This window comes from Nansenia antarctica (genome assembly GCF_963989245.1).
Source record: "Nansenia antarctica genome assembly, chromosome: 8".
NCBI lineage: Eukaryota > Metazoa > Chordata > Actinopteri > Argentiniformes > Microstomatidae > Nansenia > Nansenia antarctica.
In genome coordinates, this window is record NC_137678.1 from 25,478,235 (window position 1) to 25,501,173 (window position 22,939).

Consider the following 22,939-nt stretch of genomic DNA (forward strand, 5'->3'; position numbering starts at 1 on the left):
GTTTACGTAAAACTGTTCGGAAAAATAACGAGTGGGTACTTCACATCTTCGAGTTGAATGTTAGCTAAAAAAACGAAAATCTGAAAAAAAAACAAAAAAACTTTCAAGACGAATTTGACGTCTTTCTCATTTCCGAGAGGTGTCCAGAAACACCAGGAGCAGTCACATATGGACAAGAGTCTGTAAACTGTACATAGTACAATATTCCCGAACTCTCGAGGAAGATCAAAGGGCCTGAGGCTTAAACATACCAGCTCAATGTCAGGGTTGCAGACAGACTCTCTCGTAGTGAATTGGGAGCACCACTTCTGGTTGATGAAGACGTAGGTGCCTCCTCCTCCTAGACGCATCCCGGAGTTTGAGTTCCGATCGGAGCGACAAGAGAGAAGCCCTCAAGGTCGACAAGCGAGTCCGGTACGTCTTCCTGTAGCCAGCAGAATAATGAACAGTAGTCTTGCTGAAAACATAATCTCGTTACCACACAGGTATGAATACAGGCTCACACAGCGTTAAACTGCTAAAAACACAATAAAACAAACAAACATCTAGGAAGATGGATCTTCAATCGGAACATAGGTAGAGACTCTGCAGTCCTGGGCAGCTCGTTCCACCAGTGGTGCGCCGGGAGGACAGTGATAAGAATAAGAATAACTTGTTTATTTGTATAGCGCTTTTCCTGCAAACATTGCAGCTCAAAGTGCTCCAATCATTAAAGAATCATAATTAAATTATTTAAATTAAGTCATTTAATAAAGGCAATTGAGTTGCATCTTGTAAGAAATGCGCTATACAAATAAAATTTGGTTTGATTTGAATTTGATTAACTGCACTTGATTGGATGATCAGAGCCGACCGCGGACATCTGATTGGACGGCTGGAGAGGGCGAGAGGTGGTCGCTCGAGCGGTTTCTCCTCAGAGCTAAAGCCGTTACACGACCTAGAGACATTCACACTTTCGCCCAAAACAACACCAATCGAGGTACGTTTTTCGTTCTTTTACACTTTACAGAGACATTTACATTCGAAGGTGAGTCTTACACATAATGGATTGTAAAACTTAAAAACGAACATAAACTAAATGAAGTAGTAATATCATGCCTGGCTGCTGGCTGCTAACTATTAGCTCGCTAGCCTAGAGAGTGACGTTGGTCGTTAGCCCTCAGTGAGATCATGTCAAGTGTAATAATGAATGAAGCGACAGTGTTAATTGGCTCCTTACAAACATCGCTGTCGCCTTTTAAAATGCTTCTTTAGCACCATGACCGGCCGAGGCAGAGGTTTAGGGGGAGGAAGGAGGAAGAAGAGGAACAGGGATTCATGCGCCACCCTGGCCGGCCTGTTCGACGAGCTCATCACCGAGGTCTGCCCGACCCCCGCCAAGACCCCCGCCAAGACCCCCGCCGAGACCCCCGCCAAGGTACCTGCAACCATTGGGAAGAACAAATTACCAACCTTATTCTAAACTAAAATATTGTCAGGGTGCAGTAATTGGGGCAGATCTCATTACAACTTAGAGGGGCTACAAACAAGGAATCTTCTGTACATTTAATGTAAATTAAGTTACATTAATATTACTACAATATAAAACCCTGTCTCAAGCCTGGGTACACAACAGGCTACTTTGCTAGTTTAGCTAGCTAACTAAAGTGTTATTAACTATAAATAATAATAATGCATTTTATTTGTATTGCACTTTTCATTCAAAAGAATCTCAGAGTGCTACAGAGTAAAACAAAACAAAAACATAATAAGTTAAAAACATAGTAAAAAAACACAAAATAAATCACAAGAATGAACACAGTTCAACAGTCAAAGGCCTGTCTTAAAAGAGTCCAGGCTCTGTACTGCCCTTAGCTGGCTAGGAAGGCTGTTCCACAGGCTCTGTACTGCCCTTAGCTGGCTAGGAAGGCTGTTCCACAGGCTCTGTACTGCCCTTAGCTGGCTAGGAAGGCTGTTGCACAGGCTCTGTACTGCCCTTAGCTGGCTAGGAAGGCTGTTCCACAGGCTCTGTACTGCCCTTAGCTGGCTAGGAAGGCTGTTCCACAGGCTCTGTACTGCCCTTAGCTGGCTAGGAAGGCTGTTGCACAGGCTCTGTACTGCCCTTAGCTGGCTAGGAAGGCTGTTCCACAGGCTCTGTACTGCCCTTAGCTGGCTAGGAAGGCTGTTCCACAGGCTCTGTACTGCCCTTAGCTGGCTAGGAAGGCTGTTCCACAGGCTCTGTACTGCCCTTAGCTGGCTAGGAAGGCTGTTCCACAGGCTCTGTACTGCCCTTAGCTGGCTAGGAAGGCTGTTGCACAGGCTCTGTACTGCCCTTAGCTGGCTAGGAAGGCTGTTCCACAGGCACGGCGCAGCCGAACAGAAGACTCGGGTGGAGGTTTGTGGAGTGATGAGTTCTTGTAGATAGGGAGGTGCGTGTCCGTTGATGCATTTGTGGGTGAGAAGAAGGACTTTGTAGTCAACCCTGAATGAGACAGGGAGCCAGTGTAGTGAGTGTAGAACGGGGGTTATGTGCTTGTATTTGTGGACTCTCATCAGGATCCTGGCAGCGCTGTTCTGGATGTATGGCAGCTTCTGTATGCTTTTGCCAGGAATCCTGATGAAGAGCGGATTGCAGTAGTCAAAGGCATGGACAAGTTCTCTGCATCTGACAGGGTTAGAGTGGGACGGAGTTTGGAAATATTTCTGAGATGATAGAAGGAGGTTTTGCACAGGTGTTTTATATGGTCACTGAAGGTCAGGTGAGGGTCAAACCTAACCCCCAGATTTGAGACTGAGGAGGAGAAGGGGATGACTTGACCCTCGAAGGTGAGCTGTGATATCTACTTGATACTAGTCAATCAATTATGTGCAAACATGGCGTCCTGCTGCAATCCAGGTTGTCATGTTAACGTTTCAACCTGACTTCTCCCCACAGAAAATCTCCAAGATTGCAGGGAGATGGTTGCAGAAAATGCGCCGCCGGGACACTCAAGAAGAGGTAAGGTTTAGAACTGTACTAGGAACTGTACTAAGAACTGTACTAAGAACTACTGTACTAGGAACTGTACCTTGTTGTCTAAGAGGATGGACACTCAAGAAGAGGTAAGGTTTATAACTGTACTAAGAACTGTACTAGGAACTGTACTAAGAACTGTACTAGGAACTGTACTAAGAACTGTACTAGGAACTGTACTAAGAACTGTACCTTGTTGTCTAAGAGGATGGACACTCAAGAAGAGGTAAGGTTTAGAACTGTACTAAGAACTGTACTAGGAACTGTACTAAGAACTGTACCTTGTTGTCTAAGAGGAGGGACACTCAAGAAGAGATTTATAATTAGCCTTTTGTGAGTGCCAATACAGAAATGAGCTTTTAGTTGAACACCCAGTTTCAACATACTCATGTGTGTGGAGATGATGTACTCCAGTGTTACCTGTACACAGGCCTCCTCTGCTGCAGTGGTTCATAGGTTTGTAACCAGCCATTTTGTTCCCAATTAGCCTGATTTAGTTTTTGTTCTGATCTGTTCTGTTCTGATTCCTTTATTGTAGCCTGTTGGAATGTATGGAGCGGCTAAGAGGAGAAGAACAGATGAAGAAAGTGAAGACGTTCAAGAGAAGGAGAATGAAGGTTAGATCTGTTTAGTTTCTCCAGTTGCTGCAACTTCAACATTTGATTGTTTTGCTTCGAGCTGACACTGTTTTGACAGACTTTAGTGAGGAGGAGGATGACATAGAAGAAAGGGAGGAAAACAATGAGGCTGATGAAGAAGATGGTGATGGTGATCATGAAGATGATGATGATGGTGATGATGAAGAGGGTGAAGACGAAGAGGAAGACAACCAGAAATGCTATGACCTCAGGCAGAGAAAAGCAGCTGTTCGCTACCAGGCACCTCAAGATGGTTTGTTCATTTTGCTCTATTTAGACTTGACTTCAGATTACATTTTTGATTGATTGATTAATTGATTTGGTTTTTGGCAAATGTCAGTGTACTCTACCCAGCGGTACAAATGAAGATCCCCTTTTGTTGTTTACCATTTTAATTTCCCTTACTATATCCACAGAGCCAAGGAAGCAACGCACATTTTTCAAAACGCACTCCTCTCCATCCAGACGGAGGTATAGCTTTAGCTCTACTGCCCCAAGGAGCCCTTACACAAGGAGGGGCAGCAGGTCAGTCTTCTACGGCGCCACCCATTTCTCCCATAGACTTCTGATGTAATTGTCATTGTGAATAATTATAATGTTTTTACTGATGGGCATTCTGGAAACACATGCAAAATGAACTGAATGAGTCAGTAAGGGGAGTAGTCTACAATTTCATCATTATTTCCCTCTGAGTGCATCATTGGTTATAGGTCATATTGACTATACATTGAACTATTGAACAGCCTACTGTTCATCAAAAAATCTCCCTATGGGGACAATAAAGTCAGTCAAATTCAGAGAGGTTTCACTATATTGTGTGTTTGCTCTGGGATTACACACAGATGCCTTCCCATGAATCTACTCAAAGAGGATTTGTTGGGAATCCAGAAGGACAGAATGAAGATCGGAGCAAGTCTAGCAGATGTTGATCCCATGCAGATTGACCAATCAGTAAGTCAACCAACATTGAGGGAGAACACCTTTATCGAGCCATGGGAGATGGGGTTGTGTAAGCAATGTACCAACATAAACAATGTTGTGTTTTCTAGGTGCGTTTTGACAGCATTGGTGGACTGACCAGACACATTTCTGCCCTGAAAGAGATGGTAGTCTTCCCCCTGCTCTACCCTGAGGTTTTTGAGAGGTTCAAGATCCAACCCCCAAGGTAACGGAAGGAATAGGATGTGATGTCATTTTGGATTCTATTTTTTAAAGTTTCATAATCAAGATCCGGGTAGGAAATTAGGAAAAGACTAAAGACTGATCCATCTGTTGATGTTTCCTAACCCGTCCTGTGTGTGTTCGCAGGGGCTGTCTGTTCTATGGCCCCCCTGGCACTGGGAAGACTCTGGTGGCCCGGGCGTTGGCCAACGAGTGTGGTCAGGGTGAGAGGAAGGTGTCCTTCTTCATGAGGAAGGGAGCAGACTGCCTGAGCGAGTGGGTGGGCGAGTCTGAGCGCCAGCTGCGCCTGCTGTTTGACCAGGTAACCAGTAACAACTTACACATGACTAGAGGTGGTAACACATGACACATGACTAGAGGTGGTGGTGGAGTTGGACTGTACAGTAGTACGCTGTATTACTCTTTTTTTTCTCTTTCTAAATGTGTGTTAAAAAAATAAAGTGAATGCAGGAATACTAAATATCATTCTCGTCATGTGAAATCTTTTAGGCATATCAGATGCGGCCATCGATTATTTTCTTTGATGAAATTGATGGTTTGGCTCCAGTTCGATCAAGCAGACAGGACCAAATACACAGGTAAGCCAGAAGGACTTTGACCATTATAAATTATGGAGTGGTCTTTTCATTCAACTTAAATTTACTACATGTACTAGTAAGACTAACAAGGCGCAAATTTACATGATGGGTTTTACTGTTGTCATTTGCTGTGATTAGTTTTTCTGTATTTGTTCTAATCTTTTAACAGCTCCATAGTATCCACTCTGCTTGCCCTGATGGATGGTCTGGACAGCCGTGGGGAGGTTGTGGTGATCGGGGCCACAAACCGCCTGGACTCCATTGATCCAGCGCTGAGACGACCTGGGCGTTTTGACAGGGAGTTCCTGTTCGGTCTCCCTGACAGAGAGGTAAGAGACGAGACACTCTGCTGTATAATGGCATAAAAAAAATAAAAATATTTTTTTTTTACATGAACTTCTTTGTTCACTGTAGGCTCGGAAAGACATTCTAATTATACACACGAGAGAATGGAATCCCAAGCCATCTGACACCTTCCTGGAAGAACTGGCAGATAAGTGTGTTGGTATGTATAGCTTTAACAAACCAAAAAAATACACATTTGGATCTTCAAATACATATGTTCAAATTGTTTCCCCAGAATTAAAGTCATGCTCCATTTCCTAGGTTACTGCGGCGCTGACATCAAGGCGGTGTGTGCCGAGGCAGTTCTGTGTGCCCTGCGGCGGCGCTACCCCCAGATCTACTCCACCTCCCAGAAGCTGGTGCTGGACGTGGCCTCCATCACCATCGGCAGCAGGGACTTCCTGGCCGCCATGAGGAAGACCGTGCCGGCCTCCCAGAGGGCCGTGTCCTCCCCGGCCAAGGCCCTGTCGCCCGTCGTTCAGCCCCTGCTCTGCGCCCCTCTGCAGAGCGTGCTGGACACCCTGAGCAAGCTCTTCCCCCACGCTGAGGTGGGACTCAAGAAGAAGAAGAAGGACAACGGTGGGTCAACGGAGCCGAGAAACCATTTCGTATCGTTTTTGAATGTCATGGCCGTATCATAAGACACATCTTTTACCTCATGTGTTTCTTAGATGTTCCTGGTAATGATATGGAAGATGATCTTCTGTACAGTGAAGAAGAGGACTCGTCTGTTTGTGCCAACGGACTCCATCACAAGCAGGCCAAGGCTGCTAATGGCTTCTTACACTTCAACAGGTGTGTAACCCGCTGTCCATTTTTAAAGCAGAAACCCAAGGTCCTGTACAGTATGGTATGGCTGTTCTATCTTTCTCCTTTTCTCCTGCCTGACAGGAGTGTAGTGAGCCACCCCACCTCCTACCGCCCCAGGCTGCTGCTAGCAGGGCGTCCAGGCTCCGGGCAGAGCACGCACTTGGCCCCTGCCATGCTCCACGCTCTGGAGAAGTTCACTGTTTACACCCTGGACATGGCCGTGCTGTTTGGTGTCAGTACCACCGCCCCCGAGGAGGCCTGTGCACAGGTAACATTGGAGTACATCATAATCTCCATACATACTTATAGGTATGTTGAAACTGGGTGTTAAAACTTCAAATCGCTGAAGGTACAGTTCTAAACGTTGTTCTTGTAGATCTTCTGTGAGGCCAAGAGGACGTCTCCCAGCATCCTGTACATCCCCCACATCCAGCAGTGGTGGGACACCGTGGGCTCCGCTCTGAAAGCCACCTTCCTCAGCCTGCTCCGAGACATCCCCTCCTTCTCCCCCATCCTGCTGCTGGCCACCAGCAATGTGCCCCACAGCAGCCTCTACCAGGAGGTACGCCACCCTGAACGCTCCCCGTTCCCTTCGTTATGTGACCTAACCTAGTCTGTACAGATCTGCAGGGCATCAGGCAGCATCTGTACCTTATCGCATGCGTCACCACGTGTCTCACTTCAAGGTTACAGTGACAAAGTTACTCATTATTTGAAATGGTCTCGTGTCCTAAAGGTCCAGGATCTGTTCTGTATGAAGTACGGGGAAGTGTATCATGTCCAGGTCCCGACACAACAGGAGAGGAGGAAGTTCTTTGAAGACCTCGTCCTCAACCAAGCTGCCAAAGCTCCGTTATCCAAGAAAAAAGCAGGTAAGATGGGATATACATTTAAGATAAATCTGTCTCTTCAATCGAGTGTGTGTTTGTGTCTGTGCCTGTGAACTGACTGTGTCTGTGGGTGTTTGTGACTTGTGGCATCCGTGTCCTTCTGCTCCAGTGCTGGAGGTGCTGCCCCTGGCCCTCCCTCCTCCTCCCCGGCAGCTGACGGAGAAGGAGCAGCAGCAGCTGGAGGAGCAGGAGGAGGACACCCTGAGGGAGCTCCGTCGCTTCCTGCGCGACGTCACCAACCACCTCGCCCAGGACAAGCGTTTCAAGGCCTTCACCAAGCCGGTCGACAAAGAGGAGGTGAGGGGACAACAGAGAACTGGCACTCACTTTATCTCTAGAATAATAGAACAGAATCCAGAAGAACATCTCTATATAAATTGTACATACGTTAGATTACGTTCACAAGAACAAAGGGTGCAGTCGGTTGAATATTGTCAATTTGTAAAATTCCTTTGCTCGTGTTTTTTTCCTGTTTTTCCTCTGTCTAGGTGTCTGATTATGAAGCAGTTATAAAGCAGCCGATGGACTTGTCCACTGTCATCGCCAAGATTGATCTACATAAGTATGTTACGGTGAAGGAGTATCTCTACGATGTAGATCTCATCTGGCAGAACTGTTTGGAATACAACCCTGACAAGGATCCTTCAGGTGTAGCATTTTACTTATCTCACATATCTGTGGAGAATGTTCATTATGTGAATACTTCATAATCATACTGATATTTAGTGTAGCTCATGTTTACTGTGGTTCCCAGGTCGACAGCTTCGTCGTCGTGCCTGTGCACTGAAGGACACCATCCATGCCATAATCAGAGATGAACTTGACGAAGACTTTGAGAAGATTTGTGAGGATATCACAGAGTCCCGCAGCAAAAGAGGTGAAATGTGTTTCTATATTAGTTTTTTTTGGTTTTCATTTATACAGTAAAAGGTGTTGATACTTACCAGTTTAATCTGTTGAATTATTCTACAGCTCTGTCCTTTTCAAAGGGTGAAAGCAAGTATTCCCCATTGATTATGACCTCTCTCTTAGGTTGTTCAACTTCAAGGTTTGCTCCATCCTACTATCATGTTCAGCCAAAGCAGCCAAAAGCAGTGGCTGGACAGAACAATGATGAACGCCCCTCCAAAGAGCCTACAGCCTCTGCTCCCTCGGCTGTAAGCACACCACGCCACACAGGTTAGTTTTTCAGTTCTGCACAGTAGGGTTGGACAGTATCAAATTTGACGCTGTTAAACTGTCCCCAAATTTTCCCGCGATATACATATTACCGCAGGATTAAAGAAAATCATATTGTGATGAATTTGAGACAGCGGCTGGTGAAAGGTGGACTAAAGCCCTACCTCCAGCATTTCTGCTCACCTGCTCAAACACCTTCTGTGAGCAGTGCTGAAAAATGCAGAGGAAAAAAAAAAAGAATGAAAGAAAACCAGCTAAAAATACTTTCGGTTTGTAATGAGACTAAGCGGGACAAATTGTATGTATTGGAGCAAAACATCAGTAAGAAGCCGATACATATAGGAACAGCTAAGCATTAGTTTGTTGCTTTAGCCATACAGTATTGGTGATGAGTAGATGATACTCATAAAACTGAGGTCCTTCTGATCTCCTTACTCACACTAATGTGTCTACCTGCAGGGTCCTCTAAGAAAAAGAAGCAAAAGCCGGTGGTCCAATGGGCTCATCACCGCAAAAGCCGGTGGTCCAATGGGCTCGCAAGGAAACGGTCATCGCCGCACGCCTCCAAAGACAACTCGAATGTAGCAGAATCTGGAGGGGAAGAGGAGGAGGAGGAGGAGGAGGAGGAGGAGGAGGAGGAGGAAGACCACGATGGGAAAGGTGTTGAGAGTGAGGATTGTGATGAACCAAGCCAGGCTCCAGAGTCGGGTGTGGAGGAACTGGAGGAGATGGAACTGGGCAGCCAGCCTACGGCGGAGGAGCAGGGCAGCCAGCCGGCCATGGAGGTGGACCAGAGACCCCCACCGCTGGTGGTGGATCATGGGAAACTAAAGGTGGGCCAACCTGTCTGCTGCAGGGTAGGCCAGACACACACAGGCTCAGGTGTGCTTTATGGTTATTTAATTGAAAATGATGTTTCTTCTTTTCCCTTGTTTTAGGAATTGCTGCAAAGAGTGGTCTCAAAGACTGAAGGGTGTGAGGTGTATCAACTTGAGAAGCTTTATGCATTGCTGTGTCAGAGCATCTATAGACACCGGAAAAATTATGACAAGGCTGCACTATTGGAGGTTTGCCACTTTCTACATTTACATTTTATATTTAGTTTCTCTGCGTTACAAAACCAGAAAATGTAGTAAATCTTTCCCCATTGTCTTCATGCTATTTTGTAATGTTGGCTTTTCGCTTCTCTTCCCAGGAAATTGAAACTGAAATCGAAGATTTTTCATAAGGAGTTTTATACAGCAAATATAATGTAACGTGTTATGGATTCCAATGTTAATGTTAATGTTAATGTTAATTGTATTTATAATGCGCCCCCCATCCAACTTTTACATCGGCCCGGGGCGCAGCATAGAATGTTATGGATTTAGTGTTATGGATCAATGTTATGGATTCCTCTGTTGTGTAAATGTATAAAAACTATTTTCATAGAAATATACAAATCCTATTTTTTAATATACCTAAATGATCGATACCCTCTGTTATTACCAGTAAAGACAACAACGGCAACACCTGATAGTGACTTGGCCACATCTCAGGACAAAAAGGCTTCCTGTGCCTCTGTCTCGATTAGACGGTAATGCATCAGCACATGAACTCAAGGTCAGAGCGAGAATTTGGCTTGGAAGAGAGAAGGGGTTGTGGAGGTCCACAGATCTTGCCTGTCAACACTTGTAATGATTCTTAGAAAAATGTTCACTGACCTCAGCTCTGTTGTACATCATTTGGGTTGATTCTAATAGGATAAGACTGTGTTGTCTGGTATGGCAACTCCTTTACCATGGCATGGAGCTTTATCACTTGTATGAATTGAGGGGATATCAATAGAGGGTATCGATCATTTAGGTATGATTCTTCAAATATACAAATCCTAAATAAGCTATCCTCCCTCCTCTGTCTCTCTCTCTCTGTGTGGAACACCCAGCCTCCCTCCTCTGTCTCTCTCTCTCTGTGTGGAACACCCAGCCTCCCTCCTCTGTCTCTCTCTCTGTGTGGAACACCCAGCCTCCCTCCTCTGTCTCTCTCTCTCTGTGTGGAACACCCAGCCTCCCTCCTCTGTCTCTCTCTCTCTGTGTGGAACACCCAGCCTCCCTCCTCTGTCTCTCTCTCTGTGTGGAACACCCAGCCTCCCTCCTCTGTCTCTCTCTCTGTGTGGAACACCCAGCCTCCCTCCTCTGTCTCTCTCTCTCTGTGTGGAACACCCAGCCTCCCTCCTCTGTCTCTCTCTCTCTGTGTGGAACACCCAGCCTCCCTCCTCTGTCTCTCTCTCTGTGTGGAACACCCAGCCTCCCTCCTCTGTCTCTCTCTCTCTGTGTGGAACACCCAGCCTCCCTCCTCTGTCTCTCTCTCTCTGTGTGGAACACCCAGCCTCCCTCCTCTGTCTCTCTCTCTCTGTGTGGAACACCCAGCCTCCCTCCTCTGTCTCTCTCTCTCTGTGTGGAACACCCAGCCTCCCTCCTCTGTCTCTCTCTCTGTGTGGAACACCCAGCCTCCCCCCTCTGTCTCTCTCTCTCTGTGATTTAGGTTCATCTATAATTGCTGTTTCTGGGATAAGAAAATATGTAACATTCCCTTTTAATTCTGTTGTTCGATTGTGACTCGTTTCATTATTCTCATGACATTGACAGCCGTTGTTTACTGTTGAGATCAGTACTTTGTGTAAGTAACTGTTTCTGACTGTTAACCCATGTGTTTGGTGCCGTGTTTGTGTTGGTATGGAAAAACTATTTCCAGAACCCCCTTTGACAGGGTACTGCATCTCAGAGAACCATCCCTTTTGATGTGATATTACTGAAACTTAACTGTTTTTTTTAACTAATGGCCATATCTACATAAAAGTATATATTTTGAAATGACAACAGAGCAAACATGTATTTTCAGATGTGTCAAATAAATTGATTAGTGTTTTTTTGTTTTGTTTTTTTAATAACTCGCAATTATTTATCTTTTTTATCATGATAGCCTAAATATAACCGTTAGTTTTGTACCTGTGTGGATGTCTTCCAGTAAATATAGCCTATAATAAAAAAATAAATTTGGGGTGCCCCCCCATTGGCTGGTGCCCCAGGGCATTCACCCGATGCAATATATGGATAATCCGGGCTTGCCTACATGAGCACAAAAGCGGCTAACGTTACTGATTAACTGTTTACTGTAGTGCAGAGAGATGGTAGTCGTAGGCGGCGTATCAAATGACAAAGCTAAACGTTTAATGAAGGACATGAACGATTGTCAACAACACACTCAAGCAGTAAATAGAACAGTCTAAACAACTTGGGTACTACGCACTCAACTGCGGACGGAACAATACTCTCAACCTATAGTTCCGTGCGTGAATTATGTCAACCCACCACATTACAGAAGTTAAATCACAGTCAGATGGAGCATTCGGTAAACAGCTGAGTATCAGCTGAGTTAAAGAAAACAAACTCTTACCTTTGATGACACCCACATCAGCCCTGTTTTCCCGTACTTCTCCCGTGTGTCTCTGAAGGTCCAAATGTTCCCTGAATTTTAGCTGCATGTTTTTCCAGCATGTAATTCCGTTGTCAATAAAAAAATCGTCTCCCCTTCTTTTCCCCTTGACAGTCCTGTGTCGTTGCTAAAGTGACGGCACATAAGAATAGTTTTTTGACTTGCTAATGTCTGCTGATACACCAACACAGCTAGCCGATGCTGATGGCTCTCCCGCTGTAGTTGTAGTTGTAGCTGGTGGTGGTGGTACCCCGCCATAAACGCTGTTAGCTGATCCACCACCTAGCTTCTTTGGTCCTGCCAGCCATGCAGTTTCGGGTCGCTCATAGCCACTGCTAGCTTCAGCAATGTTTGAAGTGTCTGGGACATCTTTTTTCTTGAAAAATCCATCCATCTGTCGCTGTTTTCGTTTAATTTTTCGAAGAAGCTCTCTGGACTGCAGCTGCATTAGCATTAGCATCCATTTTTTCTTCTCCCTTCTCACCGTCACGAGCTCAAATGACACTTGTCGGCTGATCTAACTCTTAACACTCACTTACAGGACTTCTGACACCATGTCGTGTTATTCTATTAAACATACACGTGAGTCCTTCTGTATTTCAATGTAAGTGTCTTTATTTTAACTCGCTCTGTAAGCTCTACAATACCGGTCTCTTGTTGTCTCATCGTAACCTGCCCACCTGACCTGGGGGGTATTCCGTCAACGTCGCTAAAGGAAAATCCTGGCTTATTTTTGATAACTCTCGCGAGACCTATCAGAATATGCCTGGATATTTTTAAGAACTCTCGTGAGATTTATCAGACTAAACCTGGATTTTCCCTTTAGCGATGTTGATGGAATACCCCCCTGATGTCACTACGGTGGCCTGTACACAATAACAATAATACCACAGTTCACATTTAGACCAATCAGGAGCCCTTGTGTCACGTCGTCAACTGAATGTCATTAATCTGATTTTGGATCAGCGGTTAGAGAGAGATGGGCGTGGATTTAGGTGCACTTTTAGTCAACATCCATTATAGCGCTGATCTAGGATCAGATATATTTTAATCAGCTAAAATGTTCAGATATTTTTTTTTTTTTGAGATTTTTTTTTCTTTTTGTGGACTGAATCAATTCGTGGCGGAGGAAATTCATTCGTGGCGGCCCGCCACCAATAAATGCATGTAGAGGAAACACTGGATGGGCGAAGACTGAACCTGGTGTGGGGTGCCAACAAGAAGAGCTTCGGATTTGTTACTGTTTAACTGAAGGAAGTTGTTGTTCATCCATGCCTTTATCTCCTCAAGACAGGTGGTGAGACATGACATGGCTGCAGAGGGGCTTGGGGCAGTTTTAATGTAGAGCTGTGTGTCATCAGCATACCAATGGAAAGACATCCCATATCTGGTGATGACACGACCGAGGGGGAGCATGTAGGTGATGAAGAGGATGGGGCCGAGAACCGACCCCTGTGGAACACCACAGGTAACAGGGAGAAGTCTGGACTTGCATCCTCCCAGTGAGACGTATTCAGTCCTGCCAGAGAGATAGGACTGAAACCACTTCAGTGCAGAGTCTGAGAGTCCAATGGTGGTGTGGAGGCGCTCTAGGAGGATAATGTGATCCACCATGTCAAATGCTGCTGTCAGGTCCAGGAGGATGTCATCAGCAGTTCATTCGTCACCCTTAGCATAGCCGTTTCTGTACTGTGGGCTGAGCGAAAGCCTGACTGAAATCTTTCAAACAGGTTGTTGTGTTTGAGGTGATCCTGGAGTTGGGAAGCAACTTCCTTCACTAGCACCTTGGACAGGAAGGCAAGGTTGGTGTATGACTTGAGCAGAGCAGTGGGAATGGGGTCCAGGGCGCAAGTGCATGATTTCATTCCTCTAAGGATTTCCATAATGTGGCTCTGTTGAACCTCTGTGAAACATGGGAGAGATGGCAAACTCCCAGGCGAGGGGTTGGTAGCAGAGGGAGACAGAGAGGAAGAGCTGGGCATCAGAGAGCGAATGTTGTTGACCTTGGATCTGAAAAAGTCAATGAAGCTGTTACATCGCTGCTCTGTAGCCTCAGTAGTGGGAGATGGTTGTGGCTTCAGGAGATGATTTATGGTGGAAAAAACTAGCTAGCTAGTTATAATAATAATAATAATAATAATAACTTGCATTTATATAGCACCTTTCAGGGAACCCAAGGTCGCTTAGTTATCTAACCAGCTATACATTACCACTAACTCTAAACTAGCTTGCTAGCTAAAGTTACCTGAGGTAACTTACCTCTAAATATGGATCTGGCTGGGGCTAAGTTAATTTATTTGAGGAGGTAAACACACACTTTATTTGTTTTAAGCACTTTGTTTTAGATTTTTATTCTGGAAAACTATGTAAATCAATGCATATTTTAAGTAGATAATGTATCATTTGTATATTTAAACATACAAATTCAGAAAACAATAAATGTACCCATCCATGGGTTTGACCTTTCATCTGACTCCGCCTCAGTGTCCTGCATTCGGGTCCACAAGTCTCCTGCCATATTTTGCTCCCCTTCGCGTCAGTCGCGCATAGCTCGGGCTGTGGTTGTGATAGAGACATGAGCCAGGTAAGCTTTATGCGCCTGGGTCTCCTAAACACGTAGAGACCAAATTAGGCATTCACCGGTAGGGGGTAGGTGCGGTAAAGTTGCCATAGCTCAGCGCAGGAAGCTTTGATCGACTCGGGGTTGGTGTCTACGTGTCTAGGAGACTCAGGCGCATAAAGAACATGAAAAGGCTCATGTCTCTATCACAACCACACCACAGCTAGGTGCGAATCATACGAAGGGGAGCAAGATATGGCAGGGGACTTTTTTAGGCAAAACTCCGGTTTTGAAAAAAAGCACTCCGTACCTTTAAGAGGTGATAACCACTAATAAGCTGCCAAACCAAAAGGTCTATCATATCAAAACATAATCTAGGGATGTATAGGAATAAAAAAATCACATCTAGAATTTGCCCAGAATTTGGTAATGAAATGTTCAATTTGGGGGTTTGGCCCAAGGACTAATAGGGTGTTAGGTCATGTGACAGAATGTGGACGCTAGGAATAATTCTACAAAAATAACATGAACTACAAATATCAAATGCACTTTGCAAAGCTAAGAAGAAGAAGGATACGGTGGGTGTGCTGACTGATCTGCAGCTGTGGTTATCAAATCACTTTGGGTAAAGGTATCTGCTAAATGTCTAAAATGTACCGGTAATGTAAATGTAAAGTCATTATGATTTCGATAACTTAATAAGTTGTTTTTCCAGACACCTGAGTCAGACGTAGGTAAACCAATTAGAAGAGGACGGCGACGGCCAAGGAAGCATCCGGTTGGCATGACGACTCAGGGTAATAAGAAGGGACCATCTCAGACCGGAAAGAGTGAACCAGAGATCCACGCTGCGGGAGCCGCTAACGTCATCCAGCCCCCCACTCGTAGCAGGCCACGGTTTGAGCTCCAGGAGTCCATATCCCCGGAGCAAGGTACATCCACTTAGGCCCATGTCATACGTGTTTTTTTGTTGTTGTTGAAAATATGATGTTACATTCTCTCACATTAATAAAAGAATGATGTGCTAATCATTTTTGTATTGGCGCCATCTAGGTGCGTCCCAGTCCTCAGACCTGTCCATCGAGCTGAGTCTTCAAGAGGACCACCAGGAGGAGGAAGAGGAGGAGGAAGATCAAGAGGAGGAAGAGCTACCCAGCTTCTTAATGCAGACGGACAAAAGTGAGTGTGTAAATGTGTGTGTAACTGTATGGAGGGTTCCTATACTCGTTGATGTGATGATGTATATAGCTTACTAACGGCCAAGCTCCACCATGGCCATCGAGCGTTGCGTCAGCGTTGCGTCTAATGTGCGTTGCGTCCGAAATTGGGATCAAATGCATTGTAATCAATGAAAGGTGCTCCACCTGCTGCGTTGCGTCAGCGTTGCGTTGCGTCAGCGTTGCGTCCGATGGCTGCGTCCAAAGTAGACATTAAAAAAAGTTAGATTTTTGACGGTGGACGCAGACGTCACAATGAGACCAATTGTACCACGTGGTACCACGGACAGCTCCAAGTACGACATTCAGCTCTATGTCAATACAACCCAACTTGTGTCCTCAATACGTTTATTAAAACCGCTAGCAGATGTGGATAAATTAAGCTATACGTACCCATAATTGATGAAAGAGATGTTGTAAGAGAATGTAGGTGCTCTCCTGATCCAGAAATTCCCGCTATGAACGTCTCTGTTAATAACCGAGAGCTCCTCGCGCTCGGTGGAGCATATGACAGTATGACAATTCCTACTTGACTGGGGTCACACTTTATTCCCTTATAGATGATCCACAGCTGCTCAAACTATCAACTGCAACTCTGTTGATATGTAACTAGATTTATGGTTAAGGATAGGGTTAGATTTAAGGTTAGGGCAAGGTTTAGGATTAGTGGTTAGTTAGTTGAAATGTTGTTGACAGTTAGTTGAACATCTACTGAACTAGCAACTATCTATTTGGGAATATGTAGATAAAATATTACCCTGATTGGAAAATGTTCTGTATGATGTTGTTATTGTTGTGGACATATTGCAGTCAAGGGTGAAATTACTCCCGTATACAAAAAATGCCAGTGGAGCTAGAGTAGAACGTTGACGTTGACGCAACGTTGACGTTGACGCAACGTTGACGCAACGCAGCAGGGGGAGCTTGGACAACGGGAAGTTGACGCAACGCCGATGGCGAGTTGACGCAACGCAGCAGGTGGAGCTTGGCCGTTATAATGCTAGAAATCGAAATAAATCATAATCATTTGTGTCTTTCAGAACCACTATCCATAACAGAGGGAACATGTGTTTGGTGCAAATTTAGAAATGATCCATTCTGGCCAGCCATGGTGAGTGTAGATCTTGGATGCATTGGCATTCTGTGTTATCACAAAAAAGTGGATCTTTCTTTCTTTTATGAATATGTTGGTAATCTCTTGAACCTCCTCCTGATTCAGACATTCATTGTGCTGTTGTGGATGTAATGACAACTGTCTGTACTCCACAGGTGAAGAGAGTGAACAATAAGCTCAAAAAAGCCAGCATAGTTTTCATTGATGACCGACTGTTTGACAAGAAGATACGTAAAGGGTAGGAAGCTGTGTTTGTCATTGTCACTCCCTATGACACATTACTCATCTTATCACTGCCATTATTTGTCTTTTGCTTCTGTAACATGTGAAGAAAGCACGAAAGAAGGCAATTCTGTTCCCGTTCGCTTCTCTCCGATATAAACAGGCAACTTTAGTTTTTTGTTGTTGTTGTTTTTCAGCTTTTCTGTGGCATTAAAAACGTTGAAACCTTTTGACTGTGAGGAGGCTAGTCAGCTCAGGGTAAGGATGTCTGCTAAAATGTTTTAATAGAACCACATGTTCTATAGTATCAAATGTACCCCCCTGTCTCATCTAACTGATGACCAATGTGTTTGTGTTGTTTCACATTCATCGCCTGTAGAGTAAAGCCAAAGAGAAGAATGAGGCTGCAATCAAATGGTGCATGGAGCTCATCTCCGACTATAGAATCCGTATCGGTAAACAAATATTCTACACTTCTTTAAGAATGAGTTATTTATATTTTTGCCAATAAGAGAGTAGATAACGCTAGTATGTTATAGTATGTCATATTTCAGTACTAATTGTAGTCAAGTTGTTGATGTTTGTTTTGTCCTTGCAGGATTAGGCTCATTTGTTGGTTCCCTCTTGGAATACTTTGCTAACGATATGAGTAAGTTTTTATTTTGTATGAAGACAAACAATGTCTGTGTATTGTACCTGTAGTCTATATAGCAGTGTTTTTGATTACTTTTAATCCAACCAATAAGAGCATCTTTTAGGCGATTACAATACACTTGGACATCATCATCAGTGTTGGCATTGGTATCATGTTGCTAGGGGTCACATGAAATTATTGATGTCATTTTGGGGTCACGAGACAACAAAGAATTGGGATCCCCTGCATCAAGTCAACTCATGTTCCTTCATTGTGTCTCTCGACCCCAGGCTGTCCAGTGAGGAGGAAGTACCCCCAGGGAACCTCTGACCTCACATTCCCCAAGCTCATCATGGAGGAGCAGGGTGTGAACGCAGACGATGATGAGAGCTCGATCGAGCAGCAGGAAGAGCCTCACTGCTCGCAGCAGGAAGAGCCTCACACACGGAAGAGGCTGCTTCCTGACCGCTCCAGAGCCGCCCGCACCCGAGCCCAAAAGAAGCTGGTGCACTTCATCGAGCAAGGCAAAGTGGACAAGCACCTCCTGGTGAGTAAGGATGATGTGTAACTGAAGTTGATATATATTATTATAGAATTATTAGATTCTAGTTTGAGCACATTTATACAGTGGTCATAGGGAAGAGCACGAGTGGATGTTTTCTTTGCGCACTCACAATCTGTCAGGATATCTACTGTGTGTGCTTCCCAGCCAACCAAGTATAAAGTCCAAGTCCCCCCCCCCCCCCAGGCTGTCATCAGCGGCGAGCAGCCATCCAGATGGCTGAAGTCTTTCCTCAAGTACCCCCGCCCCCGCAAGGGACACGTGGTGGACCCCTACCTGGAGGATGAGGAGCAGCTGCACCAGTTGTATTACTACCTAAAGAATATCTATGAGAATGCTCTACACCACCCCGATCTGGCTCACGTGTCTGACCTCGTCCGCTTGGTCCTCGAAGTCCTCTTTCCTGAGGTAAGTCAGGCCGACAGGCACCACGTCCTGATCTAAGTGGAATTCAACGTCAGTTTTTGTGAAGATCCCCCTTTTCTTAGGTTAAACAAGGTTGATGTTTTCTTCTTGTGCAGGCCGTTATCTATGCTATCGCTGGAGTGGACAAGGTTTCATTGGCAGAAGCTGAGGCCAAATACCTAAAAGGGAACTGTTTAAGTAAAAGGTAACATATTACATATTAGGTGAAACCTGAATGTTATCATAATGGAAACTAGTGTTATGATACTGTGTTACGGTACACACATAAACACGACCACTCCCCACACATCACACACAAGTGCTATCCAACTCCTGTGCAATATTCTGCCTTCAATGTTTTTTTGTTTTTTTACATATATTTTATTTTCTGTTTTATACACAAGACAAACTAACTAACAAACAAACCACAAGCTGCCAGGCATACGTCTAGTATGATTTGGTTCAAAGCAATTCCCAAAATGCAACATTGTCAGGTATTACAAGGATACAACTAAAGAGTACAAGTAAAATTTTTTTTTTTTAAAGGAGTACAGGCTTGCATCACTACAGGATATAATCAACAATTCTTTACATTTTTAGATAATCATTAATTGGACCCCATATGTTCAAAGTCCCCCCCCCAGAGAAAGTATCTCATACAATTGTACTTGTATAAGCGGAATGACAAATACATATCTATGTTGTAATGTATGTAACCTTTGACTTGCCTTCGAAGTAATAGTGCTTGTCCTGTTCTGTTTCAGAGAGAGGGAGGAGTTTCACTTGATCCTCGAGCAGCAGATGAGGAAGAAAGCGATCCACCAGCATCCTGCACATTGACAATCTAAATGGGGTCCTGTAGGGGGGGGGGGGGGGCTGTGATAGAGTGGGGGGTGGAAGGCAGGGGGCTGTGAGTGGGTGGGGGGCGGGGGGCTGTGATTGGGCGGTTGGGTTGGAGGTTTGTGGCGGGAGGGACATGTGTGGGAGGAGGGGGAGGTAGGGGACTGCTGGGGTAAAGGGAGATTGGGAGAGGGGGGGGGGGAGGTTTCTACTGGATTTTTTTCTCTTTTGTTCATTTACATGTCGTCTTTCGCGACCACTCCGTCTTTCACATTTTTCACATTAGTGGCGGAGTGGTCGTCTTTCGCGACCACTCCGTCTTTCGCGACCACACTAAAACAAATATAATTTCTTAAATAGCGGTTAACACTAGAACAGCCGTGAGGTGTTAAACAGCACCAGTGAGTACAAAAAAAAATCTACCTTTGCACTCGATCAAATTTCAGGACCCTCCTTTCATGACTTTTCCTAGATATGTGCGTTCTACCACCCAGCATCTTTACATTTTCAAAATCGAGTTAGTATAAAGCGATTTTGCAGTATTTCTGTGTGTGTCTGTGTATTTGCCTTGGGATTCGGCTGCCATATTTTTCTCCAAGGCTGCAATTCTCTTTTATATCAGCAGAGGTAGCAAGGGGGCACACACTGTGCTCAACCTTCAGGCTTCAGTGCTGAATTAGATACAGTGGATAAGACTGATATTTGTAACATAATGTGTTTATATATAGGCTATATATAGCAATAGTGATACATAAGATATGTATATGTACAGACAGTTATGAAAATGATAAACTGTACAGTATGACTTTTACAATCCCTTCAGATTTGTTGGAGCTGAGTTTTTTTTTTCACCCAAGTTCCATGCAATAGTGATAAGATATTATGATATGTGTAGCCTATGTACAGTTATGAATGATACACTGCACAGTATGTACCTATCAAGCTGTGTGGTATTACATAGGTACCACAGCAAAGTAGTTCATCAACAAATATTATATAACAAACGGATATTTATAATATTGTATATAATGTCTTTTTTGATGATTATGCCTGTACAGCGCTGTCAATTTTCAAATAATGCTATAGGCTATATATATATATATATATATCTACCCTCCCTCCACCCCCACCCAGAGAGCTTTGGACTGTCTGGATATGAACACTTGATCTCTGCACTTTATATTTATATTAATTATGACTCTTGCACTTTGATGTTGGTTTGCACTGTCTTGTCCTGTCTTGCACCTATCCTGCTGTAAACCGTGCTCCATTGTTCCAAACCAAATTCCTAACATGTTTACATGTCATGGCAATAAAAGTCTTCTGATTCTGATTCTGATATGAATGTTCAGTTGTGATATGAAGTAGCCAACAATTCTCATGTCGACCATGATAATAATAGGCTACAACAGGGTTGTACATAGATATACGCAGATTCATATTTGGATAGTTGATTTTGGCACCATTGTATAGTAGCCAATTGCAGAGAGTATACATTATTTTGTTTGTTTACTGCACATTATAAATGAAATGAAAATAGCTGTTGTGAAAAGTGAAAATATAGTGTGTTCATGTTGCAGTGAAATCTATTTACATAGATATATCAGATGTGATATTTCTACTACAAACGAACACAGAGAGACAGATAATTCAAGTAACATTTTTATTTACTTGCAATGTTCACGTCAATTCTTCCAAGTAAAAAGTATGGTAATTAATATGAACACCAATATATATTTTAAAAAAGTAGAAAGTGAATAGGAGGTCGCCGGAGCGCTCAGCGTGGGCGCTGTCAGGTAGACAGGGCAGGAGAGGCATCAGGCCTGGCCATGGGACAGTCAGCATCCCCAGCACACCGTTGCTGGCTTGGTGCATGTGCCACAGACAAATCGTCCACATGACTGGCAGATGTTAATTGCTTTGTTCCCTCGACATATGGTGCCTTGACACTTTTTTCTTTTCACCTGTGGGGACGGAGGTGTGCGAAGATTTTCGAGCTGCAGTCGCCTTCTCGCTGCTGGTGTAGAAGGAAGCCTTGTCATTACCAGTGGCTCACACAGCTCCCCTGCCAACTTAAAAAGGAATTTCTTCCTGCTTATCCTGACGCCCATGCACTGGCTGTACAGAATGCGTGCATTAATTGCAGCCATGTCCAACATGTTGTAAAACACAGCTACAGGCCAACGGCGGGTCCCTCCTTTTACTGTGTATTTCCTCGTCATCTGGTCCAGAACATCAACACCGAACTTAGTGCTGTTGTAGTAGGAAACCGTTTCGGGCAGTTTCTTTGGGCCATGGAACTGGTGCTATAACTGTGTTCATGTTATAATGTTTAGTGAACGAACAATTGTTGGGTGTTTGCCACAAATCGGAATTCTCTTGCCGTGAAATGTGTACATCAAATAACATGATGTCGACGATCTACTAGAACTGCGGGACGACTGCAATGTAGCTACCACTTGACTTCATACAATCACTTGATGCACGGGGGAGGGTAATCTTATTGATCGTTTTCCATTAGCAAACAATAGCTGCCAATTCATGAGCGAGCCAAGCGGGTTTCAAAGCTGCCAAGCAGGTTTCAACGCTTACACGCTTACAGCAGTCGATTGTCTGCTGATGTTACGGGCACGGCCGGCGTGAAGTTCACGATAAACAGACTTTATCACTGTGAAGCTCATAACTATGATAACACAATATTGCAATATTTATTACTATTATTTTTGTATAATAATAATCAACCATCATTCGTTAGTAATGAAAACTCCTGCAGTTCCGATCAATCTCCTCTCCACTTTACACATTACATAACCAACATCTCTTTTGACATCACAACAATGTCAACACAATCACAACAGAATCTTATTTTATCCAACCAGGTTTTATATTTTGATTATGACATCATGTCTTTCAACATTGTCACACTTTTCATTACACACATTAGCGGCATCAAAAATGATGTGCTGGGCGTGCGAGGGAGCGTGCTTATTCTGGCAGATTGTGAAATATTAAAACCAATAACATTCTGAATGATTTATCATTCTGTACTCTTTCTCTCCTTTCTTTCATGTATTTTCTTTTCTTTTTCTCAATTAGTAGTCTCCTAATCTCGCTACAGTTTGAGCGAGACTGTAACTGTCATTGTTTGAATGAATGAATGAATGGTCTTTATTTGTCATTGATATAGTACAGGTACCAAACAACGAAATTTGGGAGGGGGGGCTCCCCTGGTGCTAGGAAACTAGGTGCTAGGAACTGGTGCTATAACTGTGTTCATGTTATAATGTTTAGTGAACG

General features: G+C 44.2%; 2 protein-coding genes across 2 annotated transcripts in view; both read left to right on the top strand.

Moving 5' to 3' along the window:
• Nucleotides 1-1,258: 1,258 nt before the first annotated feature.
• On the top strand, nt 1,259-9,842 carry LOC308164070 (ATPase family AAA domain-containing protein 2-like; the record flags this gene model as incomplete). The annotated part of the gene is made up of 22 exons (XM_080538228.1): nt 1,259-1,417; nt 2,915-2,977; nt 3,423-3,448; nt 4,473-4,581; nt 4,680-4,795; nt 4,939-5,113; nt 5,302-5,390; nt 5,560-5,719; nt 5,805-5,895; nt 5,997-6,314; nt 6,407-6,530; nt 6,627-6,813; nt 6,922-7,107; nt 7,282-7,417; nt 7,545-7,732; nt 7,924-8,083; nt 8,190-8,312; nt 8,468-8,614; nt 9,074-9,228; nt 9,310-9,447; nt 9,553-9,681; nt 9,810-9,842. The coding sequence occupies 22 exons, from the start codon at nt 1,259-1,261 to the stop codon at nt 9,840-9,842; spliced, it is 3,012 nt and encodes a 1,003-aa protein (XP_080394354.1).
• Nucleotides 9,843-15,432: 5,590 nt separating this feature from the next.
• LOC308164071 (ATPase family AAA domain-containing protein 2-like) overlaps nt 15,433-22,939 on the top strand; it is a gene marked incomplete at both ends in the record, with an annotated part of 32,869 nt that continues 25,362 nt past the window's right edge. Inside the window, 5 exons of the mRNA XM_080538229.1 lie at nt 15,433-15,580; nt 15,702-15,827; nt 18,126-18,382; nt 18,584-18,805; nt 18,919-19,007. Coding sequence (XP_080394355.1) covers nt 15,433-15,580; nt 15,702-15,827; nt 18,126-18,382; nt 18,584-18,805; nt 18,919-19,007 — 842 coding nt within the window. The remainder of the gene's footprint in view (nt 15,581-15,701; nt 15,828-18,125; nt 18,383-18,583; nt 18,806-18,918; nt 19,008-22,939) is intronic.